Below are 23,778 nucleotides of genomic sequence, written 5' to 3'. Positions count from 1 at the left end.
CGCGCTGTTGTGTGTACTTCACGAAGCATACTTGGGGTAGTCCTCAAGCATTGATCTTATTTAAAGCCAATTATATGGCTCCATCGCATTGTGTTGTTTGTCCGATCAGAATCGCACGTGAACCTGTTTTTTTCAATACCGGGTACATACAGTATGTAGTGGACAGAACGATGTAGCGCTGAAAATCCAATCTGTCGCTCTAGGTCGGTCGTCTCAACATGATAGCGACTAGCGCTGTCGCACTAGCGCGCCAGAAAGCGATATTAGAACGAGAGACCGCTCGCGGACAACACTTGACAATATCACACCGTTAAACCAATGGCAGGTTGTGCAGATATCGGTACACGAGCACGACGAGAGCGACGACGATCCCGCCAAGTTGGAAGATCACGAATGGTGTGAGGAGGGCCATCGGGTTGGACGCGCATACATTGCACAGCCCAAAGTTCTCGTCGACTTCGTTGACCGATACTCGACCTTCGCACTTCTTGCACGATGTGAGTTCGGCTGTGGCAGCCTCGAGTTTCTTCTTTGGCACTGTAGCCGCGGCAGCCAGCGCTGGTTCGGCAGCTTCCTTCGCCAGACGCTCTTCTTCTTCCTTCTTTCGGCGCTGGGCATCCAGTTGCGGGCCGCGGATGAAGTTGAGGTACAGGAACAGTAGTGGGTTCATCTTGACGGCGGGGAATAGTTTATGCCGCCGCCCGGTGGATTCGGACAATCCGGTTAATACCACGATTCTTATCCGTACTTCCTCTTCCACGCTGGCGGTCACTATTCCGTGAATAGTGACTTCACAGTTTGCAGTCCGTTTCAGCGCCACTTGCTGTTGGGACACCGATGCGTGCGTGGTTGTGGCTCCTGGTGGCACTGGCCGCGGCAACCGCGCTCCGAATGCAGGAGGATCTACCACCGGATCAAGATAACGACGACGCAGACCCGAACCAGATCTCCGCGGAGGAGAGAGCCGCCGAAGACGAGAAAGCCGAGAACGATGTGATGGCTATGAAACATTCGCATTAGCCACGTATGCCCCATTTCCAAAGCCAGACGTCAAGTACAGGTTTCGTTCTTGCGTTGGAAGGAGCTTGTCGTGCGGCGGATATGGTGCCCCTTTAGGCTGAATTGTACCGTCAATTGGTGCATAACCTCCCTCAGCAACACCACAACACGAACGAATTCATTCCACAGGCATGTGGTGTTTGATGACAAACCCATTTCACCCGTGTTAGTGAATACAAGACCTCCTGACGCCAGATCTTCGGGTTTTGCGTCCCGACCTCTTTGAATTGTGCACCTTTGATGTGGCTGCTGCTGCTGCAGTTCTACATGTTCAATCGGGTGGGTTCGCTCCCACCCGATTGCACGCCCACCTAAAGCACAGTGACGGCGACGTTTTTAGCTTTCCCAGAGGTCGCTCTGGTGTGCCAACGACCCCCCCCCCTTCCTTGCCTGCACCCTAAGTTCCATCGACAAAGCACGCATCACACTGCTTTCCACTAGCTCTCGCATCCCGTCGGGGCTCTCTGCTGCACATTTACTTCGCGTGGGGGGTCGCAGAGGATCGGTAGTCTCTATTTGCCCTCTTTATAAATTCTATCGTTCGAAATCCACTCGAAAGGTTGCAAGCGCGTTTTCACACGCCAAGCGGCGGTCCAACACTACTCGATTTTCCACCGTTATGAAGGTTCTCATTGTAGCTCTGTGTGTGGCGTTGGGTGCATGCACCGACACGCCAAACTTGCGCCGAGAGCTGCGCCTCAACACCTGGTACGATGACGCAAGCGAAGGCGACTACTACGCCCAGGCCGACCAAGTCGCGCAGGAACCCCGCGGGTATAACGCGAACCAACAGTTCCACCAGTGGCAGGAGGCGCAAATGCAGCAGCTGTACAACAAAGAGGGCTTTGGGAACTAAAGCGGTCGCTTCGAGTCATGTCAAGGCCAAGAAGCCGCGCTGTTGTGGATGTAGTTGCCCTTTGTGGGGTGGTATTCGTTAACTATAAATGTCCATGTTGAAGTTGCCTTTCGGGTCAATATCATGACACACAAGACAGATAACCATGCGCTACCACCCCTACCGCGGCGGCAGCAGCTTGGCCCCTACTTGGCAAGGCAGGACTTGGCCGCGCGATTGCCGCTGACGTGGTGACGTCGCTGCGATGCGCCCTTGCGGCCGATCTAATTCCGTGAATACGAAACCCCCGCCCGAGGCATCCAATCGAGTTTAAGAGGTCGATGCACATGCCGCAGCGGCTTGGCAGCGGATGTCTCGAGTTCAAGCGCTGCTGAACCGGATGGTCGAGTACGCGAGCGACCCGAACACGATCAAGACTTGCTGCGGAGTCCTCTCGATCCTCTCGCGGAGCGAGGACAAGAAGACAGAGATTGCCAACGCCGGCCTCGCCATCGTTTTGAAAGCGATGAATGCCCACATGGCCAACGAAGACCTCGTGGAGGCTGCGTGTGACCTCCTCTGGACGCTCGCGTTCAACAACAAGCCCGTCAAAGCCAGCATCAGTGCCCATGGCGGCATCGCGACGCTCCTTCGGTGCGTCGACGTCCATCGACTGAACCCGGCGCTGCTTCGATCCGCGCTCGGGACGTTGAGCAATCTCAGTCAACTCGCCGACAACCAGCAACACATCGGTGTCGGACTTCCTGTCGTGGTGGCGGCCATGCAGCTGCACGTCCGCAACGTCGATCTGCTCGCGTTCGCGTTGGACACACTGACTAGCATCATCATCGGCCACGATCGCAACTGCCGCGTCGTATATGACCTTGGGATCATCGACTTCCTCCTGGACGTGCTCAAGGACTACAACCAACACGCAAGCGCATCCCGTTTGGCAGTTGTCAAGTCGGCGTGCCACACACTTGCCATCGTGTGCGAGCTCCAGGGGGTGGGCAAGTGCATCGCGGACGCGCACGGCGTGGCGGCAATCGTCGCGGCCATGTGTGCAGCCGCGCCGCTTCCGACCGACGTCGAGCGCATCATTACCGTTCTCCTATTCCGCATCTCGAAAGACCCTGCCGTGGTGCCCCAAATGGTTCACGACGGAGTTGTTCTCGTATTGTTCCGAGTCCTGGCGAACCAGCGGACCGGCGCCATGTGCTCTGAGACGCTCCTCGCGACTTGCCATATCTTGTGCTTGATGACACAGTTCGCCAGCTCTCACGCGGTCGACTTGAGCCCGTATGTGCCGGTGTCGTCGTGCCACGGGGATCTTCTCCTGCGCCTCGCCGCCGACAACACGGCGCCGCTCGCCTTGTCCATCTTCCGCCTTCTGGTAACAACACGGCATCGTTGAAACACCTATATCATGCAAAAGTGAACCCGATTAGGCGCACTTGTCCCGCAACCCAGTCCCGCTCCCAGCGCTTGTGAACGTTGCGACGATGGAAAGCATGCTGGCCCTCGCGACGCTGCATGGGAACCCTCCCGAGATGCTCCAGCTCGTTCTCGATGTCCTTGTACACCTCCGGCGATCCATGATCGCAGCGCAGCCCCTCCGGTCACCGGAAAAGTCGCTCGCGGCTCTCCTCGTCGCGATTCGGACGTTCCCGGAAGACATCGAGCTGCTCGACCAAGTCTTTTGCGTCGTCACCGCGTACAGTTTGTCCGACTCGTCGTCCCATCCCCGCACCGTGTTTGGCTTCATTGGCGCTGCCATGAGGTGCCTCAGTCGATATTCGAGCGCGAACTGGGCACCCCAATGCATGATCGAGGCATGCCGTTTCCTGCTGCACGTCATGGGGTCCAAGGAAGGCGTCGACAGCATGGTCAGCTGTGGGGGCGTCAACATTCTGTGCCAGTTTAATCGCGACGTGTTTGCAGCCCCTGCTGACGTCCCTGCCGACCTTCAAAAGCTTCTCCATGCAATGTGTCTTCGACTCGAAACCCCGTTTGCCGGTCCATCCCCCACGGCGCCCGCTGTCATGAAGAGCGAGGTCGTCGGAGAAGCGGCTGGCTGCATGCCCAGTGGTACCCAGCAGCACGACGATGACGACGATGAAGACGAAGAGGATGAGAATCCAATGGAGGAGGACGAAGAAGACGAGGATGAACAAGACAGCGACTACACCGACGAACTCCGCGTCGTGGATCATCCCCAGGTAGACGACGAGGCCGTGGCGCAGTGCGACCATCGATCGTCACCGGACGATGGCGCCGCCTCTGCGCCGCCGCCTTGTACTGCGGCTCCGTCCAGCGTAGTCACGGCAGACGCGAGCACCCCTCTACGTCCCGTGACCGTCCCGCCGGCCGCGTTGGTTTCGTACCTCATCCAAACGTTCGCACACCCCCAGGACGTAGTCCCATCCGAACGAAGTGCCGCCACCGTCAGCGAACACCGGTATACGTACACAAGCCACTCGAGCGGGTACCACCTGCCGAAACATCCCCTCGTCCGCCTGCCGTCCGGCGGCGCACCCCAACCACCCGCCGCCACGACGTTGCTGACGACGTGTCCTGTGCACAACGAGCCGGCTACATCCACGTTTGCCAGTTCCGCCGACATGCAGCAGTACATTGAGTTGCGCATGGCCATGCGCGTCGCGCTGGTGCAAACCAACCATGCTGACGCTCAAGTCGTGTACCAAAGCACGCGACCGGCCGGAAACGCGTCGCTCGCGTCGGCAGTCCCCACCGACGTGTACCCGTATGCTGTGGGTTTCCCGACGTCGAGCGACGCCCGTCGGTTCGGTGCCCCCTTGACGTTCGACTCGGAGTTTGACGCAGGCAATCTCCTCCGCGCGGTGCAAGTAGCCGACACCGAGTTCGACCTCATCTTGCGCCCAGACGTGCACACGACCGGGTACACGCAATGGTTTTACTTTGCCGTCGCGAATGCCCAGCCGTCGGTGGCGTACACATTCCACATTGTCAACTTGTACAAACCAGACAGCCTCTTCAACACGGGGCTCCAGCCGGTCGTGTACTCGGTGCAGGACGCAAGCACCGACGCGATCGGGTGGAAGCGCGCCGGGACAGACGTGTGCTACTATGCCAACCCGTACAAGCAGCCAAAACAGACCAAGGCGGACGACGGCCACGCGAGTACGTTTTTCACCATGAGCTTTACCTTGACCTTTCCTCGCGCCGACGACACGTACCTCATTGCGCACAGCTACCCGTACACGATGGCCGACCACAAGTGGCACCTCCGTCAGCCTCCGTTTCAGTGCGCGGACGTCGTGCGCAAGTCGGTGCTGTGCCGAACGCTTGGGCAACAAGACTGCGACGTCCTCTCGATCACCGATTTCGCGTACACCCATGACGCGCTCGAGACGCGCCCGGTGATCGTCTTGACGGCGCGAGTCCATCCTGGCGAGCCCCAAGCAAGCTGGGTCATGCGCGGTGTCCTGGATTTTCTCGTGTCCGATGCACCCGACGCCAAGCTCCTCCGGCGCGTCTTTGTGTTTAAGGTCGTGCCGGTTTTGAATCCGGACGGCGTGCTGTACGGCAACAACCGATGCGGCCTCGCGGGTTGCGACTTGAATCGGCAGTGGAAGGCGCCGACGGCGGCGCGCCACCCGACGATTTTTGCCATCAAGGCCGTCATGCAGACGCTCCCTGTCGTGTTTTACTGCGATATCCATGGCCACAGTCGCAAGAAGAATGTGTTCATGTACGGGTGCGACACACCCAAGCACGCCAACCCGATCGCCCGGACATTTCCCAAGCTCCTGAGCAGCCACTGGGTCGGCCGCCAGTACGTAAGCCTCGACTCGTGCAACTTTCAAGTGAACCGCGGGAGGGAATCGACGGCGCGGGTTGTCGTTGGCCGTGACATGGGCATCGCCAACAGCTTCACGCTCGAGGCATCGTTTTGCGGGGCCGACTTTGGGCGGCTCGCAAACCAACACTTCAATCTGCGCCACTTTGACGACATTGGGCTCGCGTTCGGGCAGTCGCTGGCCGACTACGCCATGCCGGATGGAATGGACCGAGGGACGGTGTACGAATGGCTGCAGAGCCCGGACGAATGCCAAGATATTCGACGGTACATCGAGACATTGTACAACGGTCGGCTTGCCGAGCAACAACTCGCGGGCATCGTGCCCCTGCACATGACACTTGGGCCGTTGTTCGAGCGCAAGGGGTCGTTTGCGCGATTGCTCAAGAAACCAGCCAAGGGCACGCATAAGAAGAAGAAGAAGAAAAAGGCCGCGTCGCAGCCGCCAGCAGCACTCGTCCCCGTTATCGTTGTGCCGAAGCAGCTCCCGTTGCCGGCCGCTGCCATTACGTCCACAGGCACGTTGAAGAAGCCATCCACCAAGCCGGCGAAGAAGGCTGCGACGTCGTCAGGTCCCAAAGTTATATTGGGAAAGCCCGGGACGCCGCCACCACTAGCTCTCAAGAAAGCGCTGAGTTTGCCGAGTCCAAAGATCCAAGCGGCGCGGCTCAAGAACCCGCCCCTGATGTAAGTGTTCATTCCGTGGATCTGTGATGGCAGTCGTGGCGTAGAGAGAATAATGCGCAGGACGGTTCGTCCATGAGTCGGTTTAAGAGCCCGAGCTTTCGACGGCTGACCCAGTTCACGCCACCGAGGTACGTCCCGTCCATCTCTCCGTCGTCCATGACGCGCGATCGCTTTGTCACGTAGCTTGCGCGAGGCCGAGGAGGCACCCGCGTCGGCGCGGCGGCGCATTAGCTTTCCAACAGTTAGTAAATAGCCCATCCTGTATCTCTTGGTCTGTCTTGCTCCCAACAACTTCTTGGCCACACGGGGAATGTCGAATTCTGCTATAGCTCCACGGCATCCAGAGTCGCTTCAAGCGCCAAGAGCCGCTCCTTTCTTGTGGCAAATTCCCGTTGCAGATGGGTGCGAACGCTGGCAAAATGCACCTCGAGTAGATCTGACGTGGACGGGACGTGCAGCGGGCGCGACTTGCGCAGTTTTCGACACACTTGGGCCATCGCGTACAGCAGTACGGACGCTACCGATTCCCCATGTGAGTGTTTCCCAACAACCAAAATCAAACTGACCTGCTTGAAACGCCGCTGCATCGTGCTTCTTGTCGCGGCGACACACGTGCAAATTCCACGTCGCCTGGATGAGTCGCGCAGACGCGTTGGCTGTCTGCTTGGCTTGTTTTTCCTTCTCAAGGAGGTCAAAGACCGTCACGTCGGCGTCCGTGAGCTCGAGCATGGCGAAGAACGACGCGCTGAGCATTCCCGTCAGCAGGATCCCGCTCACCATGGCGAATACAATCATGACGACCTGGCCTGCCGTCGTCATTGGCACGCGATCGCCGTACCCGACGGTGGCCATCGTCACAACGGTCAGCCACACGGCATTCGCATATGTCGACACGAGGGGATTCACCGGCGCTTCCAGGATCCAAATCGCGCTGGCCGTCGTGAAGACGGACGTGAGGAAGCCGAGGCCGAGGAACGCAAACGGGTTCGTGCGTAGGAGGTATTTGATCGCAAAGAGAGTCCCGAGCGCATCCACGTTGTTGAGGCTCCCGATGAACGCGATGCGGTAGCTACGAAATGTGGGAAGCCGTCGGCCGACGATGTGCTGGTTTACCAGTAGAAATCGGACAAGTTGCGGACAAAGCGAGGCACCATGTAAACGCGAACGAGCTGGACGAGGCCGAGGACTTGGTACCTACGTTAGAGATGAGCATCGAGCGCATGTGTGAAGTACGCACGGGTAAGCGTAGAGGAGATAGCAGTCGCGGCCGTCGAGCGTTCCGTCAAACTTGCAGAATGGAAGGTGGGACACTGGGTCAATTTGGGCGCGGGTGATCCATTGGCGCACAGAAAAGGATCCTTCCGTGATGAAGGGGGGTACGGTGAGACTGCATAGAAGGAACTCCACGAGAAAGCCGAGAACGACATACGAAGGGAGCTCGTGGAAGCGAACGTCGGGTGGCAACGACCCTTTTCCGATAAAAATGTCGACTTCGATGCAGTAGCGTCGGACGAGCAGACCGAGCAAGGCAACGGTCAGTGCCGTGTTCACGACGCGGATCCAACTCGTCTCAAGCGCGCAGTCGACAAATACGAACAAGACACTCGTCCCCGAGATGGCGCACATGGTCTGTTCGACGGTGCGGCGGTTGTTGTAGTCGACATTGAGCTTGTGGATCGCGCGGACATGCTCCGCTGTTTGAACAAAGGAGCGCTTGAATGCCTCGTCGTCCTTGAGACGGTCCTCGAGCTGCTGCGCATACACACGCTTCTTCTTCTGCCACAGATCGTCCGCCATGCCCCTTGGTCTCTCAACCGCCTCGCACGGAATCACCTGCGGGCGGACGTTTCGACTGGCATCCGGATTCATCCGGATGATGGACCGGATACCGTTGCTCCCCTTCCGGATGTATTCGATCGCCAATTTGCATTCCGCCGCCGCCCATCATGGCAACGATCGGAACCGACCCGACGACAACCACGTACGCATACATTGGCATCGTGGTGGGCTTTGTCGTGTTCGTTGCGACGCTTGGGGCTGTCTTCATGCTGCTGTACTTTGGTGGGTCCTTTGACCGCATGAAGCACGAGGCTGCGGGATTGCCAACGTCAAACGACCAAATCAAGCCACTATTGTACGACGATTTGCTCGAGAAAGCCGCCTCGCTCGCGCTCAAGCCTGCTGCGTACTCGCTGGATGGCCAGTTTGTCCACGTTCGACCTTTGGATAGCATTCCCGATCGAAAAGGCATTGTTTCGACGCTTTATGAGATCTCGTCGGGACGAGCCATCAGCGGCATATACGGCGGGAAGGCATTTGATGCAGATGCGACGCTGTGGCGCTATATGTTGTCTGGACCATATGCGACCGTCGAAGACTTTGAGAAGAGTCGATGCACCGAAGGCGACAACCAACGGCTCTTTGTTGTGGTATGTTCGCTCATACAAGAGTAACCCGGTTCATGCTCGTTGTCTAGCTTGATGCTGGCACGTCCAAACCGATTGGGATGGTCGGCCTCCTCAACCATTCCCCGAAAGATTTGCGCGTTGAAATAGGCGCGTTTTGGATCGTACCATCGTTCCAAGGCACTGGAATCCATCGGGAGGTCGTATACCTTCTCCTGGACGCGCTCTTTCGTAAAAACAACTACCGTCGGGTCGAGTGGAGATGCGACGGGTTCAACGTCCGGTCGCGCAAGACGGCACACAGCTTGGGGTTCACGATGGAAGGAGTGCTGCGGAAACACATGATCGCCAAGGGTGCCAACCGCGACACAGTCGTCTTCTCGGCGCTCAACGGCGAGTGGCCCGTCATCCAAGAAATGCTCCAGACCAAGCTCACCGCCATGCTCGCAAAGCGCCAGCCCAAATCGAAAGCCGACTGATTCGGGCATGACGATGTGATGATTGGATAAAGTAGAAGGAATATGAAGTTTTCGCTCCATTCGATTGGCTAAAAAGAATTTATACTCTCCAAAATCCTGACCACGTCGGGACCGACAAGAACTCTTCCCTGGCCCACACAGCGGAGTTGGGCATCCTACCGCGAACACGTGGCTAATGGAAGGAAGATGTGGTCCAAGCTGGATCACGGACTCCTTGCCTTCCAGTGCAATCCATTGGGATCGCTCCGGATCACCGGGCTGACGAGGGTGCTGCTGTGTCGACCTGCAAAGCGTTACTATTACTCCTGTTTGAGCGAATTGAAGCTGCCACTCCGCCGAGCCATGCGATATGCATTGTGGTCGATGGTGACGACGCCTTGATCGTGCTCGAGCCACGTGATGACTCGAATGCCCCACTTGTTGTCCTCGACGAGCCAGTGGTATGTGTACCACGTCTGGATCGTTACGTAGATGGCGATGAGGACGTCGAGCGTGTAGTGCAGCCTCGTCCCGATGATTGCAAACGCTCCGAGGGTGGACCCGATGACTGTTGCCGTCTTGACCAGTGTTAATACCCACGGGTACGCTCGCGTGAAGGGTGTGTTGAGCTCGGCCTTGGCGCAATACTAGGCAAGTCGAATCAGGAGCGACTCGAGAAGCGAGGCACTGTACCGTCGTGACCATGAGCGCGCAGAGGACGAGAAAGACGGTGTGGCCGCTGAAGATCATGTCTCCGCACGTGATGTGATGCGACGGTCGAATGAGGACCTTGAACGCTCGGTGGAATGCTTTGGGGAAGATAGGGAGAGACTTGTAGCGACCTTTGTGCGTGTCAAACTGCGAAATGCACATGGGGCTCGCGTCCGGAAGCGACGTGACGGCGACACAGAACGCCCGGAGGAAGTTAATCCAGGCGTAGATCATGGTGAAGCGGCGCAGAATGAGGAGGCGCTGCAATATCCACACATACGTCACGATCGAGGGGAGTGTCGTGGAGATCCGACGTACCCGCGGATGGACGATGAAGAGGATCGCGATAATAGATCCCACAAACGCAATGAATTCGTCGGGAAGGTCGAACCAGTCGATGTAGTCTGTGTCCCCGTACAGCATGGTCATGACAAACTTGAAAAGATCGTGGCCGAGGTCGGGAAGGGTCTTTTCTCCGCTGTCTTCTTTCGACATGGTCAAGATCACGACGTTCGGGGTGCGCCATCTAGGCGCAGGTTTAGCAACGCCAGCATGAGATTCGAACGGACCCTGCTATCACGGCCGCCAGTGCGTTGAAGTAGGACGCAATCCCAAACACAAAGATGGAGAACGACAGCCGCGAGAGGTAGTTGAAGCTGAGCATCTCGGCGATGAAGCCCTGGCGCGCCGAGTGGTCGATGGCGGTGGACGCAACATATCTTCCAACCGTCGTGATTCGATTCAGTCTTTTGTCGTCGATATAGGTCGACAGCCGCCGCTGGCTGCGCTTGTCGAAGACGGCGAGGAGGAGCCCTACGACCAGACACCCAAACGCGAGCATGAACATGAACCCAGCCGGGTCGAAGCCCGACACAGGGCGCATCTTCAGCGCGTAGAAGTGTGACGCTATGTAGCTCCCAAACGTGTGCCACATCTTGACCAAGTGCAGCGCCACGGCGCGGCCGACCATGGGGACGCTCTGTCGATGGAACAAAGGACTGAGCGAGCCAATCACCGCCCGAGCTCAAGATTCCTGACGCGGCTGCTCGAATATTGACCAATCTGTTCTCGATATGCATGAAAATCAAATGATAAGTCAAATGATTGGTTGACTTTCAGCCAATCAAGGATACGAAACCAGCAGCTCAAGGAAAAAGATGGGATTTGGCGCTAACGACGAAACGACTATGTGCCGCGGTTGCTCGAGCCGGGGCGCGACGGCGTCGAACTTCTTCGTGTGATGGAAGAAGATGAGCTGCGTCGCGCATCCGTCGTCCTCGGTTGTACCCGACCGGATCCGTTGCGATCCGAAGGCGCTGGCGGGGGCAGTGGTGCCGACGCGACTTCTTGTTTGAAATGCTTGACGACTTTCGTGTTGTACGACTTGCAATCGTCGTGCTGGCACTTGTGGTACACAAAGTGAAACTTGGTCTCGGACTTGCGTTCGCAGTCGCTGCAGTAGATCTGCGACCGGTAGTCTTGGTATTCGGCCGGCATTTGCTCGTGCGCGAGCAGGTCGTCGATCCGTGCAAAATACGCGCGCATATCGCCCAGTGACTTTGAACACAGCGGACAAATGTAGTTTGTCTACACGTCCACACACAATCATGAGCGCGCGCGACCGACCCAAAGCGAACGGACCTGCGTGTAATCTTCATAGCACGCAACATGCATGCAGTGCCCGCAAGGAAGAAACATGACGGGGGTCGTGGAGGTGAACATGTACACGTGGCAGATGGGGCAGTCGGATTCGAGCGACCGCTCGACGCACTTGTGCTTCTTGAGCGTGATGCTCATGCACGCGTTGCACTTGTCGCAGTGAAAGTAGTCGACGCCGAGGCCCTAACGTTTCACAAATTTCAGAAAAAAAACTCGAAAAACGCCCGAAATACCTTGCCAATTCGACAAATGCGGCACTTGTCGCAATGGTAAATGTCCTTGGTGTCGTCGTCGTCGTAAAACTTGCACTCGCCGCAAAAGTAGCGCGCAAACTCGACGCCGCATGTGTCGTTGATGCACTTGTGGCCCACGGGCTGAATTGTGTGGCACTCCATGCAGCTGATCTTCTCCGTCGCGTATCGGTCGAACGAGTGCTTCTCCTGCTCATCTGGAACACAGCCCCAAGGCCGTGAGTGCGTTCGTGCGGCTCAAGCGTACCATGGCAGAACCGGCACGTGTAAAACTTGTTGCAGCACTTGCCAAAGAGCTTGCACTTTCGCCTAGGTCGATGGTGAGGACGGAATGCAGATTTGCATACGCACTGGTAATGGGAGCACCCCTTGATGCCTTTTTCCTCGTTGTGGTACGTCACGATGGTGCGACCCGAGTCTGCGATCGGTGTGTCCGGCTTGCGCTCGGTCTGCTTTGGTGTCAACCGTTCCTGCGCTTCCGTCCACTGCTCCATCATGACTTTTTGCATCCCGTCGGCCTTTTCCTTGGGTGTCAGCGACTTGTTCGTTTGGATTTGCATGATGCGGGCCTTTAAGTTGGCCTGGGGATTGGCTGGGTCAACTGGTGTCTTTTCCAGGGGCGGAGGAAGCGCCGTGGGTCGAATCGACGGTCTGCGTTCACGTGTCTGTTCTTCCGTGGATTCCTGAATAGGTGGAGTTCCATCGACTTGGTTCGTCGAATCGACCCCCATGTCGTCGTCGTCTATCGAGACAGCTGACCCTTCTCCGTGAGGTTGCGCGTCGGTACCATTGCCTCTACACACCACGTGAATTGCGTCAGGTCGTAAGTGGACGAACGCATCCACCCTACCGCAGCATGTTGATCGAAATGCCGAGTAGTCGCTGCATGATAGGTGTCGGAGTGCGCCGGGGTTCGCGCGTCGCTCACTGGCAGCCCCGAGAATGCCCCGACGAAGCGTGCGATGGTTATTTTTGGATCGACCATTGCCGTTGACATGGAGCGAAATCTATTTTTGTGAAACCCCCACGCCGGTTAAACCTCTATCAATCGATATCTCATTCCACTGCTCTCCCACACTTCATGCATTCCGGCCCGGAACGACGACGCAACCAAAGAGTGCCGGCACGCCTCGTGACCTGCGATCCCTCTAGCGCTCTTCATGACGGTACACTTCACGTTTTTGCATGCAACAAGGTTTGCATTGCAGGGTGTTGGGGATTCGAACAAGAACGACGACCGGGTGGGTGGTTTCAACATTCCTCGAACATCGCGTTCCACTTTGTTTGCAATGGCTCTTATCCCTGCAGAAAGGTAGCGATGGACCGACCCCTCGAGGACATGGCGACGGCGTGTTGGACTGCGAGTAGGGTGTACAAACCTCGGAGGGAGCTGCTGGCTCGTGCGCTAGATGCATGCGCTTCAACTTGCACGTGTTGTGAATGTGGTGAATATCCGGATGAAAACTCCCACCACACCCAAGAATCCGGATACCGAACGTTGGATCGTCGATCCATTCTTCAACGCATTTGGAACACCAAGCAAGATGGAGGCTCGCAGGAAGCAACATCAGCTGCGGCTCACCGAGATCAACGACTGGGTCGGGAAACTCGAGGAGCGCGACACCGAGCAGCATGCGTTTGTCCAGCTGATGTACGTCACGCCTCCCTATTCATGTTGCGATGCCCATGACGCTGTAGACAAATCATGCCGAAACTCACGTCGGCCCAAGCGTACGAGATGTACTCGCGGCTGGAGCGGAACAAAGATCCACCTCGAGCATCCACACGAGAAGATATTGTTCTGCTCATGGCAGCTCTGTGCAAGGAACATCCCGTCGCGTCTGCGCGCTTTCTCAAGAGGATGGTGACGTACTTGAACTACCGTCTACGGGACAAGCGCCACAAAGTCACCGACGCTTGCACGAAAGCAACTGCTGCAATCTCACTTTACGTGCTTCCGTCGCTTCCACAGATCATCAGCATCGATGTCCTCGTCCGCCCATTTCTCAAGGAAACAAACATCATGAGCGACGGCGCAGCCAAGTGCATTGGCGCCATGCTCCATCCTCCAACAACAACTTCGCTTCTGGACCACGCCACACGAATATACCCCTATCTCATTACGTTCGTGCCGCACCTTGTGTCTCGGTTTCATAGCTCCGTGTATGCCACATACTCTCCGATCTTTTACATTCTGATCGAGATTCTTCGCCTCGCCAAGGTACTCCCAATCTCGTTTGCACGGTCCATTTACAGTTTTCACTCGACAGGACACGCACAAGGATATGCAAACTCTGTGCGCCGCGGCATTCCTCGACATGTTACTTGCCGTGGAAGGCGTAATGCAGTTCGGCCAGCGCGAAGATTGGGTGAATCGCAAGCGCGCCATCGACCTTCTCATCGCATGCGTCGAATGCTTCCCCGATGACCCCCAGATATCTCGGCAACTGGTACCGTCTCTCTCTTCCACGATCCCCATGACCTCATCGAACATGGCGGCAGACGGCACTGCAAGGACTTGCCGAGCGCGGACGCGGGGACTTTGTAAGTTATTTCTTCATCTATTATTTATTCTTTTTCATCCCGTGCATTCTTCATCTATTCGATTTTTCTGAACACACCCACTTCTTCTCACTTTTTGGACGCCATAGGCCTCTCCTGTCCGCGACAGCTCAGCCGCATTCTTGGTCCTTCTCGAGCCCTATGAAGAGTCCGCGCATGTCGCTACCCCAGATATGTCTACGTCTGAAGCGTATGCTGCTGCGCACCCGCGTCCAGCAGTCGTGTCACCTCCGAACGTATCTGTAAGCCCGAAGCGGAAAAAGGTCGCCGTGGTGCATGCATCACTCAAACAGGCGCTTCGGGATGACAGGGTGTCCGTGCGCAGTCCCAGACCCGTGTATGCTGCGGTGCAGGAGACGAACCAAGATGAACTGTTAAGCGTCACCAGCGCCGATTTCGCTGAAAATGTCAAAGTCGCCATGGAAGAAGGCAACATGGAGCTTGCATTGCGGATTGCTCTCCTCTCCGAGGACAAGACGTTGCTGCGCCGATGGCTGTGTTTCTCGCAGCCATCTGTGCAGTACTTCCGCAAGACGACGCTTAACGCTCTATGCGCGACGTTCCTCGATTTCCTCGAGAATGCCGACGACGCAGCGCTGATCTTCCCGTGGATTTCGTGCTTGCTTCGTGACGAATCCCATCTGCAGCACGTGGACCCGCGCATCTCAAGGCACATGGAGGCTCTTTTGGCAGAGCTTTCGGTGATGCCAACGAAGGATGGCCTCATTGCGGCGCGCCTGCACCACGAGCTGGCGTCATGTCTCGAGGGGGATGGCCGATGACCCCTGCGGAACCGAGCAGTTTGGACGTGGTGACAAATGAATTTAGCCAATAAAAATAGGGTATTGTAGATTACATCAATCGGATTGGTTCATGTGACTTGCGTCTTACTGATTGGCTAAAACTCCATTCCACTAAGTGGGATAGCAAATTTCATCATGTCGACCAAAAACGCCAAGCGGCAATGGGACCAAACCATGGCGTCCAGCGGCGTTGTAGCTCCTGGCAGCGGCCACGTCCCGAGGAAGCGCTTCTCTGGTATGCTCCGATATATGTCATACCATTCTCATGTATATACATACGCAGGACGAACGATGAAGATCTCCAAAACGATGAAACACGTGGACGAAGAAACTCGTCGGCAAGTGCGGAACGCTCGCCTGGACGCATTAGAAGCCGACAATTACATGGAAAACACCGATGATGGAGACGAAGATATGTTCGTGTTGGACGAGGACGATGATGCTGTGGCCAAGAAGGCTTCCAAGCCCAAGAGCAAAGCGAAAGCGAAGGGAACCCTCCACGTGCCTCAAGCGCAGGGCCGGCATCGTGTGGTGCGCAAGATCAAGAGTTTGAGGCACTTGATATTTGAAGAAGTAAGTCCGATGTGCTATTTCCGCTGTAGCTCTTGCGCGCTCGTAGTGCGGGGATGTCGCACCCGGGAATGACTCAGTGATCAACTACGTGACGGCGGCGGTAAAGCCCCCAAAGACGCCCCCGCGGCATTTTTGCTGTGTGTGTGGCCTGCTTTCAGTCTATTCATGTGGTCGCTGTGGCTCCAAATTTTGCTGTGTCCGCTGCGGCAACCAGCACAAAGAGACGGGATGCCTCAAGTTCAATATGTGAGCTGTCGTTGTTACTTTTGCAGCGTGTAGTGGAGGCCCGCGATGCCACGGTCGGCCGTCTTCTTCACGCTTTCGGCATCGTCATCACATTCGAGGACGTGATGCGGGTCTGGACATTCCAAGTCTTCTTGGTCCTCAAAGTACTCATGGCGTCGCGTGATCTTGAACTCGTCGACGTGAATCGCGTGGACGGTCGCTGCAAAGTCTGCCAGACTCAACATCGGTGACTGCGCCAACGCGTACCGCACCAGCTTCTTGGTCGCGTTGAGGACATCTACTCGAGGAGAACGTTAGATCGCTCGACTAGATGGAATCGGACCGCCAAACTCCATGTACGTGGCATGACTGCGGTGCCAGATTTGGTCCATCTTGACCAACACTACAAGACACAGCCACTCGTCACACGCGTGCATGCATCGCTGACCATCACACCGAGGTAATAGATCTCGAAGAACGCGTTCGGTTCTGTGAACAACGGCCAGTACGGCGCTTCCGTCGAGATGAACGAGCCGTCGCCGAGCTACTTTGCCACACAGGACGAATATGCAAAAAAATGTTCATCTCAAATTGGTGGAGCGTCGTACCTTGAACAGACCAGCCAAAAGGCATGTCAAGTTGATGCCAGCCACACAAACGGGATACCATCGCTTCCCCGGCTCTGGCTTTTGATCCCGAAAAAGAAAAACCATCTTGTCAGCGTGCATGTGGCATACATACACAAGACACTTGAGGGCCAAGAGCCCGCCGCCGCGAAAGTCCGTGTCGGGGTTGATGCGTTGGAATCCAATCGTCATCCACACCTCTCCTTCGCGCTCAAACGACGTTGCTTTCGTCACGTCCACCAGCGCCGTCCACAAGTGGTGCAGCAGACTCTCGTACACTTCGTCTCCTGGTTCACACTAGACATCACATGAGGATTTAAACATCACCAACGACAACACACGCACGGGGGTTTTCAAGTCGGTACGTAGGACAGAGAGCTCCAAGCACACGTCGGACGACGGCACAGCATGCCGCGACGACATGGAGACGTGTTTGTCGGATCGAGGGGACAGTTTCTCTGAAAGTTGTTGGAGTTGCTTGGACGCAGACGCTTGCACTTTGTGCAAAGCCGCCGATGCCGAATGCAGAAGCTCTTCGTTCTTGACATTCGTTGCTTTGAACACCCGCATGATCTTCGCTTTTGCTGCCGACGCTGCGTGTCGAAATGCCTCCGCGTCGGGGAGAACGGTGTCGCTAGTGCCGTCTTCGAAATCGAGGATGCAAAACTCGCATATTTCACAGGTTGCCAACGCTGCGTGGTTAAGAAACGTACACATCGGGCACTCCCACGAATCCGAAGACGATGTAGCTGTGATTTGCATATCCATCGGTTGTGCTACTTCAGTGGATGAACCTTCTGTGCGTAAGGTTGCTAGCACCTCCTCTTGGACCTCGGCGGGCAATTCTGCCAAAACCGACAGGTCCACCTCGGCCAGGGTGGACGGAGATGTGGCAGGGGTCACGTCTGGTTCTGCGTTTACATCGATGCGCAATGGTGGAGGTGGCGGAGGTGCTGGCACCGTATCCTCGGCGTCCATTGTCGCAACGTCGCTTTGATCTTCCACACAACTCGGTGTCGGTTAATCGAAAATGAGCCTTCCGTGCAGCGATTGGCCAATTTCGTAGCATTCGAATAATCTTGGCTACAGTATACCATACATTTCAGCAGACATTCGGTTGCATTTTCAAGGAGTTGTAGCTGGTGTCATGGAGATGACATCGGAGCAGCGGCCCATCTTGACGTCCATCTTGACATCGTCCGCCACCTCGTCGCGAAACAGCACCCCAAGGAGCACCACTTCGTCCACGAGCATCACGATCCCACCCCTGAAGCGCCGCGTGTCGTTCACAAACCGTACGGGATCTTGTGGCAAGGTATCCGTCGATTTCGTGACAGTCCATGCATAGATGGCGACCCTGAGCAGCCAATTCCGGACAAGCTCGAAGATCTTCTCGAAGCGGACTCGAATCGGGCGTCTACCGGACGGTCCTTCATTCCCGATCAAGCGACAACGACGGCAATTGTGACAAAAACCACCGGTGACTCGGTCGTGGGATCGTTCTCGACCTCACTGTCGTATTCGTGCAATAGATTTGCACGACGCATGCCGCCGCCTGGACGTTAACTATGCAGCAATGTGCCTCTTGCACGTGTCTCCGGATTCCGTCAACTATCGGTGCGAGGATGGTGGGTTTTCCGCTCTATGTCTACTTGCGATGGCCCCCGACACGCATTTCAACGTCAGTCTCCAGTTGGCCCAGGTATGTACCCCAAGTGTTTCTGCCGTCACCACCCTCGGCTTTCGTAGATGGTTACCCAACACGGTGCCAACGCAACCGTACCAGACCCTCAAGGGTTCACTCCACTGCACTGGTGTGCTGCCGTCGGCAACGTCGTGATGCTCGAGCACCTCATCACAACATTTCCATCTTCCATCGACCTTCCCGGCGGCAATGGAGACACAGCATTGCACCGTGCCTCTCGCTTTGGTCACGTCGATTGCATTCGGTAGGTACCCTTTCATCATCTAGTGCAGCATCTTGACTTGCCAACCTTCTAGACTGCTGCTCCACCACGGGGCGTCTACAACATCGTGCACACCAGACTTGCAGACACCGTTAGACGTCGCTGGCTTTGCCAATGGATCGACCGTACGGCATCAGCTCTCTCTCACTCTTGTCACGATGCGCGTGCAGGTGTACGAAGCATCGAGAGCGGCTGCGCTATCTTGTTTCGTGGGAACGCGGCCATGGCTCAAGACACTTGTGCTGCACCATCCCGACTGCCAAGAGCACAAAGCAGTCGAGTCGCACCAGGAATCGCCACTTCGAATCCACGCCATCCTCGACCCCATCCGTGCTAACCAAGGTACCTCTGCCCCCAACGATCTCGTTCTCATTCGCCAAACCAGACAAGAAGTGGATGCACGACCTAATCGACATCTCGTCCGATTTTGCCTTTGCCTCCATGGCCATCGTGCGCCGCGTGCACAGCGCCAAGTACGTCGACACCCTCAAGTCGCTGCATTACCAGGTACGTACTGTGTTGTAAGTACCTAATCCGTACTTTTTTGAGGTACTCGATGGTAAAAAGTACTTGATGACTGTCCCTAGGTGCAATCGCACTGTGTCGGGTTCATGGCGCTCACGCCGCGCCTTCAAGTGCATGTCCAAGGAACGGCCGCCGACCAGGCCAAGCTCGAGGCCATCTGCGACACGAGCTTCAGTCGGGGAACGCTCAAAGCCGCGCTGAGGGCTGCTGGCAGTGTCTGCCATGCAGTTCAGTCTGTCATGAAGGGCGAACACCGCAACGCGTTCTGCATCGTACGACCACCGGGCCACCATGCTGGTAGGGACCTCTCCATCAAAGATGTAGCGCTCATGCGCCGCATGCAGGTTGGAGCGGGCTGCTGAAGGACTCGATCTCGTGCGGGTTTTGCATATTGAACAATGTGATGATTGGTGCCCAGTACGCATTGGACTCGTTTCCGCATGTGAAGAAGGTCGCGATTGTCGACTTTGATGCCCATCACGGCAACGGTACCCAGGACATCCTGACGCAGCAGCCGCGACCGAACGTCCTCTTTGTGTCGCTTCACCTCTTCGCGGAAGGTTTCTACCCTGGTAGCGGCGGCGGCCATGACTACGCCCGCAACATTTACAACGTTCCCATCAACCCGATGTGGTCCCATGGCAAAGACAAAGGGAGTTCGGCTTTCCGACACAAGATCACTCACGTCGTGCTCCCATTGTTGCGTGCGTTCGGCCCCGACCTCATCCTTGTCTCTGCTGGCTTTGATGGGTGCCACCACGACATCGGCAACAAACAGTATGGCCAGAGAGATGGACCAGTGGGGTTGGACCTGACCCCTGGGGACTTTCACTGGGTCACGACTCAGCTCATGTACATGGCCAATCTTTGCTGCAATGGACGCCTTGTCTCTGTGCTCGAAGGAGGGTACGGTCGCGTGCGGATGGAATATGAAGAAGACAAAGGAAGTCCTGTCAGCGACCCACTGGCGCACGATCGGTCGTCCCCAGACAAGGATGCCAACAACACAGCCCCCCTCGTCCTTGACACCCTGCAAGCATCTGCACACGCCCACCTCCAAGCCCTTACCTGTCAATCGTACTTCGAGCCACCGCCGGTCAAAACGAGGACTTCGACACGGACACCCGTGCCGACGTTCAAGGTCCCGCGAGGCGCCAAGCGAAAAAAGCTCTAATATCCGGATAATTGTTCCACTCGGGTTACGAACCGTAAACATCCGGATAATTGTTTGAAACGGTCGTTTACTATTGTCAGTTTCGCATGAACGACAAGGAGAAGCAGAGCAAGGCCGAAGCAGCGCAACGAGCGCGCCAAGTTCGCATCGTGGACGCGCATAAGGCCGCGAAGGCTAAGTCTGGGTCGTCGGGCGGCATCATCCGCTTCAAGACAACGTTTCGGAACACGATCTTTGATGCGATGCTGCGGCGTGGGTGGAAGGAAAGGTACAACTCAACATGGCGTCTCTATCGTGCAATGCCGACGAACCGTCACTGGCATGACGATAGCGACACGGAATGGGACTTCTACTGGGCTGACCGCGAATTCATCTACGACGTCCTGGACAGCGTGCATCTGGATGTGACACAAAAGGTCAACCACTTTCGCAACGGTCGTGAGCTGTGCCGCAAGGATCTCCTCATCAAGAACCTTAAGCGCGCGCGGCGCGCTCAGAAAAAGTTACACCTTCTCGTTCATGAGCATCCAGTTCACAATCCCCCACAGGAACGAAGAGTACCCCTACGACTTCTTCCCGATCACGTACATCCTGCCTGGGGAGTACTCTATGTTTGTCGAGGTGGTCGACGATCTTCTTCGCAGCGGCATGTTGTTGATCGGGATCTCGTAGGAATTCAAACGGAACCAAGGAATTTGGATCATGAAGCCGATTGGAAAGTACGTCGCCGCCACGTCGGCGTTCTCTGACGGCGTCCTCGTAGAGCGCAAGGCAAAGGCATCTTCCTCTTCACCAAGCTGAGCCAGATCAGCGACTGGCGCACCGACTATCGGTACAAGCCCGAGAACCAGCAAGTTGAAACGTATGTCGTGCAAAAGTACATTTCGAATCCGTACCTCGTGGGGGGTAAAAAGGTGGGATGCACTTGTCCGCGGCACGACCGTCGACCACCGTGCCTAGTTTGACCTGCGCCTGTACGCCCTCGTCCCGTCGTTCGCGCCGCTAGAGATCTACATCTACCGGAGTGGGTTCGCCCGCTTTACCAATTCGCGTTACTCGAACAACGCGAGCGACATCGAGAACTCGTTTATTCACCTGACCAACGTCGCGATTCAAAAAACGTCCGAGCATTACGACAAAAAGCACGGCGGCAAGTGGGACCTGAAGAGCCTCAAGCTGTACATGATGTCCAAGCACGGGTGCGACCGCATCGATCGACTCTTTTACGAGATCCAAATGGTCATCATTCGGTCGCTTCAGAGGTACGAGCGGGGCTCGCATGCGATTCCATCCAACGCACGTCGCCATGAAGCGTGGAAAAGATTATCATCAGCGACAAGCATTGCTTTGAACTGTACGGGTACGACATCATGATCGACGAGAATCTCAAGCCATGGCTCCTTGAAGTGAACGCGTCGCCGTCGGTGGGTCCGTCGACGGAGCGCCATCGCATCACACACTTGCGTAGTTGTCGGCCAATACGCCCCAGGACTACCAGCTCAAGTGCGGCATGCTCAACGATATGCTCGACATTATCGATCTCGAAAACAAGTGCTGGGACAACGCTTCATGTGTGAAAGCACTGATATACGTGGTGGTAGACTCAAGACAAAGGAAGACCGCGTCGGCGGGTTTGACCTCGTCTACCGCGACGGCCTGATCGAGAAGGACGAGCGATGCACGTACACGTCGCTTCTCGGCGCCGATTTCAAGCGCAACAAACTGCGCAAGCTTCCCGTACCGGGTTTGTAATCGTCGCTTACTCAATCTTGTATTCGTTGCACAGCTTGTCGTAGTACTCGATCACGTCGTATGTGTACTTTCGCTTGAGTTTGTACGGCACTGGCATGAACGACCGCTTGAATCCCGTCAGGATCACGCGGCGGAGCTCGGTCGGCTTGAGATCGAGCGCGTCGACGGCAAGACGGACTTCTCGAAACATGTCGGTCTTGCTCACGGTGCAGTTGTCCGTGCAGAGCGACACAGCGAGTTTGCCGTCGAGCATGTTGGTCAGCGGGTGGCGAGATGCGTCGTTCTCGATGTCTGGGACGGTTTGGAGGTTCGACGACACACACACTTCGAGGCATGTGCGGCGATCGGCCACGTACTGCGCGAGGCCATCTACGTACGCTTGCTTTTGTTCGGGCTTCATGTCCTTGCGGATTTCGTTCGCGTGGAAAAGGTGGTAGCCGTGGCCAATGCGCTCAGCGTGGAGGTCCGTGATAGCCGAGAAGATGCTCTCGGGACCGTACCCTTCCCCGGCGTGCACGGTCTTGTGCATGAATTTCTTGTGGGCGAATGCAAACGCTTCGACATGGTCGGACGCAGGGAACCCGTTCTCGGCGCCAGCAATGTCCAACGCGACGATGGGCAGGTTGAATGCTTCCTTTGCCGCATGCGCTTGTGTGATGAGCGCCATGGACGCCAAACCGTACAGACGATGGGGATCTTCGTAGCGATGTACGTGGCAAAATTGCTCGTAGTACGGACCAAAGTTGGGCATGAAGAAGCGCATGGCACACACAATGATGCCGTATCCGTGGGAAGGGGCAGCACCGCTCTGAACATCAATCGCAGCATTAGCTTCATCGGTCGCGCGCTTGAGACCATTGTTCACATGGACTAGGATCTCCTCGATCGACAGTTTCCCAGGAATGGCGAGGAGTTGTGGTGCGAACCGCGTTTCGAAATATCGGACGCCGACTGCATACTGGTCGACGGCCTGTTCGTACGCGACACGCTCGAGAGCAGCAGGGTTGCGCAGGACGGCGCATGTGTACGCAAAGCATTGCAAGTACTCTTCCAAGTTGTCGTAGGTTTCCTTGAACACGCACGTCGAGAGGTGGGGCACGTCATACGTGGGGAGTTCAACCCCTTGTTCCTTGGCGAGTTCGACCAACGTAGCGGGACGGACGCACCCGTCCAAGTGGCAATGCAGATCTGTCTTGGGGATCTTGCGGAGGAATTCGTCGGGGTAGCGCGAGTTGGGCGGGAACGACCGCTTAACAGGATGCATGATGGCAAATGGGAACGTGAGCGAACATGGCGCCGCGCAAGTTGAAATGCCCTAAATTAAAGCAGACTCACCAGTCCCGTATGGTTCAATAGGGATTTATAATATCTATTTAGGGTTTTACCCATGTCCGACGTCCCTCACCTGGTTCGACACCCTGCCGCTGCTGCGTTCAAACTTCCATCAAGCGTCTGGTGGTGGTGCGTTTGCACCCTTACCTTCCCGTCGCACGAGGCCGACTCGACTGGCGGCTACGTCGACGCGCGTCGCCCAGCGAGCCCCATTACCACAGATATCTTCAACTTGAACTCTGGAGTGTGTTTACATGATGGATATTCTTGGTGCTTGCGAGATCACACTAATTCAAGATGGGAGCCAATTTAATTCCTTTCGTTCGAATTTGA

The 23,778-nt window shown here is 56.3% G+C and overlaps 13 protein-coding genes across 20 annotated transcripts; 7 read left to right on the top strand and 6 right to left on the bottom strand.

Moving 5' to 3' along the window:
• Nucleotides 1-104: 104 nt before the first annotated feature.
• H310_11866 (hypothetical protein) lies at nt 105-704 on the bottom strand. Its single transcript, XM_008878698.1, has one exon. It carries the CDS (start codon nt 668-670, stop codon nt 311-313), a length of 360 nt encoding a protein of 119 aa, XP_008876920.1. The 5' UTR covers nt 671-704; the 3' UTR covers nt 105-310.
• An 844-nt stretch (nt 705-1,548) lies between these two features.
• H310_11865 (hypothetical protein) lies at nt 1,549-2,034 on the top strand. Its single transcript, XM_008878697.1, has one exon. It carries the CDS (start codon nt 1,679-1,681, stop codon nt 1,913-1,915), a length of 237 nt encoding a protein of 78 aa, XP_008876919.1. The 5' UTR covers nt 1,549-1,678; the 3' UTR covers nt 1,916-2,034.
• A 183-nt stretch (nt 2,035-2,217) lies between these two features.
• On the top strand, nt 2,218-8,246 carry H310_11864 (hypothetical protein). Its single transcript, XM_008878696.1, has 4 exons — nt 2,218-3,287; nt 3,343-6,422; nt 6,467-6,550; nt 6,606-8,246. Exons 1-4 carry the CDS (start codon nt 2,265-2,267, stop codon nt 6,673-6,675), a joined length of 4,257 nt encoding a protein of 1,418 aa, XP_008876918.1. The 5' UTR covers nt 2,218-2,264; the 3' UTR covers nt 6,676-8,246.
• Nucleotides 6,476-8,261, bottom strand: H310_11863 (hypothetical protein). Its single transcript, XM_008878695.1, has 4 exons — nt 7,660-8,261; nt 7,536-7,616; nt 6,989-7,491; nt 6,476-6,939 (listed from the first exon to the last, which is right to left on the bottom strand). The coding sequence occupies exons 1-4, from the start codon at nt 8,217-8,219 to the stop codon at nt 6,746-6,748; spliced, it is 1,338 nt and encodes a 445-aa protein (XP_008876917.1). The 5' UTR covers nt 8,220-8,261; the 3' UTR covers nt 6,476-6,745.
• A 93-nt stretch (nt 8,262-8,354) lies between these two features.
• On the top strand, nt 8,355-9,635 carry H310_11862 (hypothetical protein). Its single transcript, XM_008878694.1, has 2 exons — nt 8,355-8,851; nt 8,899-9,635. The coding sequence occupies exons 1-2, from the start codon at nt 8,369-8,371 to the stop codon at nt 9,304-9,306; spliced, it is 891 nt and encodes a 296-aa protein (XP_008876916.1). The 5' UTR covers nt 8,355-8,368; the 3' UTR covers nt 9,307-9,635.
• H310_11861 (hypothetical protein) lies at nt 9,395-10,995 on the bottom strand. The gene is made up of 4 exons (XM_008878693.1): nt 10,566-10,995; nt 10,315-10,522; nt 9,979-10,257; nt 9,395-9,932 (listed from the first exon to the last, which is right to left on the bottom strand). The coding sequence occupies exons 1-4, from the start codon at nt 10,964-10,966 to the stop codon at nt 9,606-9,608; spliced, it is 1,215 nt and encodes a 404-aa protein (XP_008876915.1). The 5' UTR covers nt 10,967-10,995; the 3' UTR covers nt 9,395-9,605.
• A 141-nt stretch (nt 10,996-11,136) lies between these two features.
• On the bottom strand, nt 11,137-12,870 carry H310_11860. 2 transcript variants are annotated; one of them, XM_008878691.1, is made up of 6 exons: nt 12,757-12,870; nt 12,258-12,701; nt 12,154-12,215; nt 11,889-12,103; nt 11,638-11,838; nt 11,137-11,583 (listed from the first exon to the last, which is right to left on the bottom strand). In XM_008878691.1, exons 1-6 carry the CDS (start codon nt 12,792-12,794, stop codon nt 11,182-11,184), a joined length of 1,362 nt encoding a protein of 453 aa, XP_008876913.1. In that variant the 5' UTR covers nt 12,795-12,870; the 3' UTR covers nt 11,137-11,181. The 2 variants fall into 2 exon arrangements, with proteins under 2 accessions (XP_008876913.1, XP_008876914.1); XM_008878692.1 differs by lacking the exon at nt 11,137-11,583 and having other exon boundaries at nt 11,593-11,838.
• Nucleotides 12,871-13,450: 580 nt separating this feature from the next.
• H310_11859 (hypothetical protein) lies at nt 13,451-15,329 on the top strand (the record flags this gene model as incomplete). The annotated part of the gene is made up of 5 exons (XM_008878690.1): nt 13,451-13,557; nt 13,605-14,127; nt 14,177-14,356; nt 14,409-14,450; nt 14,558-15,329. The coding sequence occupies 5 exons, from the start codon at nt 13,451-13,453 to the stop codon at nt 15,248-15,250; spliced, it is 1,545 nt and encodes a 514-aa protein (XP_008876912.1). The 3' UTR covers nt 15,251-15,329.
• Nucleotides 15,330-15,406: 77 nt separating this feature from the next.
• On the top strand, nt 15,407-16,109 carry H310_11858 (the record flags this gene model as incomplete). 2 transcript variants are annotated; one of them, XM_008878688.1, is made up of 3 exons in its annotated part: nt 15,407-15,506; nt 15,555-15,844; nt 15,891-16,109. In XM_008878688.1, 3 exons carry the CDS (start codon nt 15,407-15,409, stop codon nt 16,092-16,094), a joined length of 594 nt encoding a protein of 197 aa, XP_008876910.1. In that variant the 3' UTR covers nt 16,095-16,109. The 2 variants fall into 2 exon arrangements, with proteins under 2 accessions (XP_008876910.1, XP_008876911.1); XM_008878689.1 differs by having other exon boundaries at nt 15,555-16,109.
• H310_11857 (hypothetical protein) lies at nt 15,409-17,715 on the bottom strand. Its single transcript, XM_008878687.1, has 5 exons — nt 17,041-17,715; nt 16,678-16,992; nt 16,526-16,613; nt 16,413-16,472; nt 15,409-16,367 (listed from the first exon to the last, which is right to left on the bottom strand). The coding sequence occupies exons 1-5, from the start codon at nt 17,671-17,673 to the stop codon at nt 16,105-16,107; spliced, it is 1,359 nt and encodes a 452-aa protein (XP_008876909.1). The 5' UTR covers nt 17,674-17,715; the 3' UTR covers nt 15,409-16,104.
• A 119-nt stretch (nt 17,716-17,834) lies between these two features.
• Nucleotides 17,835-20,425, top strand: H310_11856 (hypothetical protein). The gene is made up of 9 exons (XM_008878686.1): nt 17,835-17,990; nt 18,044-18,175; nt 18,228-18,397; nt 18,445-18,644; nt 18,697-18,787; nt 18,833-19,004; nt 19,048-19,169; nt 19,250-19,484; nt 19,532-20,425. The coding sequence occupies exons 1-9, from the start codon at nt 17,843-17,845 to the stop codon at nt 20,359-20,361; spliced, it is 2,100 nt and encodes a 699-aa protein (XP_008876908.1). The 5' UTR covers nt 17,835-17,842; the 3' UTR covers nt 20,362-20,425.
• A 22-nt stretch (nt 20,426-20,447) lies between these two features.
• On the top strand, nt 20,448-23,509 carry H310_11854 (hypothetical protein; the record flags this gene model as incomplete). 6 transcript variants are annotated; one of them, XM_008878684.1, is made up of 9 exons in its annotated part: nt 20,448-20,629; nt 20,693-20,863; nt 20,910-20,982; nt 21,034-21,080; nt 21,125-21,275; nt 21,322-21,623; nt 21,674-21,785; nt 21,830-21,912; nt 21,963-23,509. In XM_008878684.1, the coding sequence occupies 9 exons, from the start codon at nt 20,448-20,450 to the stop codon at nt 22,111-22,113; spliced, it is 1,272 nt and encodes a 423-aa protein (XP_008876906.1). In that variant the 3' UTR covers nt 22,114-23,509. The 6 variants fall into 6 exon arrangements, with proteins under 6 accessions (XP_008876906.1, XP_008876903.1, XP_008876904.1 ...); XM_008878681.1 differs by having other exon boundaries at nt 21,322-21,785; XM_008878682.1 differs by having other exon boundaries at nt 20,448-20,863.
• Nucleotides 21,626-23,444, bottom strand: H310_11855 (hypothetical protein). The gene has a single exon (XM_008878685.1). The coding sequence runs from the start codon at nt 23,375-23,377 to the stop codon at nt 22,121-22,123; it is 1,257 nt and encodes a 418-aa protein (XP_008876907.1). The 5' UTR covers nt 23,378-23,444; the 3' UTR covers nt 21,626-22,120.
• Nucleotides 23,510-23,778: the final 269 nt, after the last annotated feature.

Source organism: Aphanomyces invadans (assembly GCF_000520115.1).
Source record: "Aphanomyces invadans strain NJM9701 unplaced genomic scaffold supercont1.34, whole genome shotgun sequence".
Taxonomy (NCBI): domain Eukaryota; phylum Oomycota; class Saprolegniomycetes; order Saprolegniales; family Verrucalvaceae; genus Aphanomyces; species Aphanomyces invadans.
This window is presented reverse-complemented; position numbering and strand designations above follow the sequence as displayed.

What these genes read in the sequence shown, in the direction of transcription:
- H310_11864 (XM_008878696.1), top strand. Translation starts at nt 2,265, where the DNA reads ATGTCTCGAGTTCAAGCGCTGCTGAACCGGATGGTCGAGTACGCGAGC. An exon ending in CTCAAGAACCCGCCCCTGAT is followed by an intron (nt 6,423 to 6,466) that starts GTAAGTGTTCAT and finishes GTCGTGGCGTAG; the next exon opens with AGAGAATAATGCGCAGGACG. An exon ending in ACCCAGTTCACGCCACCGAG is followed by an intron (nt 6,551 to 6,605) that starts GTACGTCCCGTC and finishes TTTGTCACGTAG; the next exon opens with CTTGCGCGAGGCCGAGGAGG.
- H310_11857 (XM_008878687.1), bottom strand. Translation starts at nt 17,673, where the DNA reads ATGGACGCCGAGGATACGGTGCCAGCACCTCCGCCACCTCCACCATTG. An exon ending in GTACCGACTTGAAAACCCCC is followed by an intron (nt 16,993 to 17,040) that starts GTGCGTGTGTTG and finishes TGTGATGTCTAG; the next exon opens with TGTGAACCAGGAGACGAAGT. An exon ending in CTTCGAGATCTATTACCTCG is followed by an intron (nt 16,473 to 16,525) that starts GTGTGATGGTCA and finishes TGTGTCTTGTAG; the next exon opens with TGTTGGTCAAGATGGACCAA.
- H310_11865 (XM_008878697.1), top strand. Translation starts at nt 1,679, where the DNA reads ATGAAGGTTCTCATTGTAGCTCTGTGTGTGGCGTTGGGTGCATGCACC.
- H310_11855 (XM_008878685.1), bottom strand. Translation starts at nt 23,377, where the DNA reads ATGCATCCTGTTAAGCGGTCGTTCCCGCCCAACTCGCGCTACCCCGAC.
- H310_11856 (XM_008878686.1), top strand. Translation starts at nt 17,843, where the DNA reads ATGGAGATGACATCGGAGCAGCGGCCCATCTTGACGTCCATCTTGACA. An exon ending in CCGCGTGTCGTTCACAAACC is followed by an intron (nt 17,991 to 18,043) that starts GTACGGGATCTT and finishes GTCCATGCATAG; the next exon opens with ATGGCGACCCTGAGCAGCCA. An exon ending in CCCCATCCGTGCTAACCAAG is followed by an intron (nt 19,005 to 19,047) that starts GTACCTCTGCCC and finishes TCGCCAAACCAG; the next exon opens with ACAAGAAGTGGATGCACGAC.
- H310_11861 (XM_008878693.1), bottom strand. Translation starts at nt 10,966, where the DNA reads ATGGTCGGCCGCGCCGTGGCGCTGCACTTGGTCAAGATGTGGCACACG. An exon ending in TCTTCATCGTCCATCCGCGG is followed by an intron (nt 10,258 to 10,314) that starts GTACGTCGGATC and finishes TGGATATTGCAG; the next exon opens with CGCCTCCTCATTCTGCGCCG. An exon ending in GCGCGCTCATGGTCACGACG is followed by an intron (nt 9,933 to 9,978) that starts GTACAGTGCCTC and finishes CGACTTGCCTAG; the next exon opens with TATTGCGCCAAGGCCGAGCT.
- H310_11860 (XM_008878691.1), bottom strand. Translation starts at nt 12,794, where the DNA reads ATGCAGCGACTACTCGGCATTTCGATCAACATGCTGCG. An exon ending in AAGGGGTGCTCCCATTACCA is followed by an intron (nt 12,216 to 12,257) that starts GTGCGTATGCAA and finishes CCATCGACCTAG; the next exon opens with GCGAAAGTGCAAGCTCTTTG. An exon ending in GCTATGAAGATTACACGCAG is followed by an intron (nt 11,584 to 11,637) that starts GTCCGTTCGCTT and finishes GTGGACGTGTAG; the next exon opens with ACAAACTACATTTGTCCGCT.
- H310_11863 (XM_008878695.1), bottom strand. Translation starts at nt 8,219, where the DNA reads ATGGCGGACGATCTGTGGCAGAAGAAGAAGCGTGTGTATGCGCAGCAG. An exon ending in AACTTGTCCGATTTCTACTG is followed by an intron (nt 7,492 to 7,535) that starts GTAAACCAGCAC and finishes CACATTTCGTAG; the next exon opens with CTACCGCATCGCGTTCATCG. An exon ending in TGCAGCGGCGTTTCAAGCAG is followed by an intron (nt 6,940 to 6,988) that starts GTCAGTTTGATT and finishes GGGAATCGGTAG; the next exon opens with CGTCCGTACTGCTGTACGCG.
- H310_11866 (XM_008878698.1), bottom strand. Translation starts at nt 670, where the DNA reads ATGAACCCACTACTGTTCCTGTACCTCAACTTCATCCGCGGCCCGCAA.
- H310_11862 (XM_008878694.1), top strand. Translation starts at nt 8,369, where the DNA reads ATGGCAACGATCGGAACCGACCCGACGACAACCACGTACGCATACATT. An exon ending in ACCAACGGCTCTTTGTTGTG is followed by an intron (nt 8,852 to 8,898) that starts GTATGTTCGCTC and finishes CTCGTTGTCTAG; the next exon opens with CTTGATGCTGGCACGTCCAA.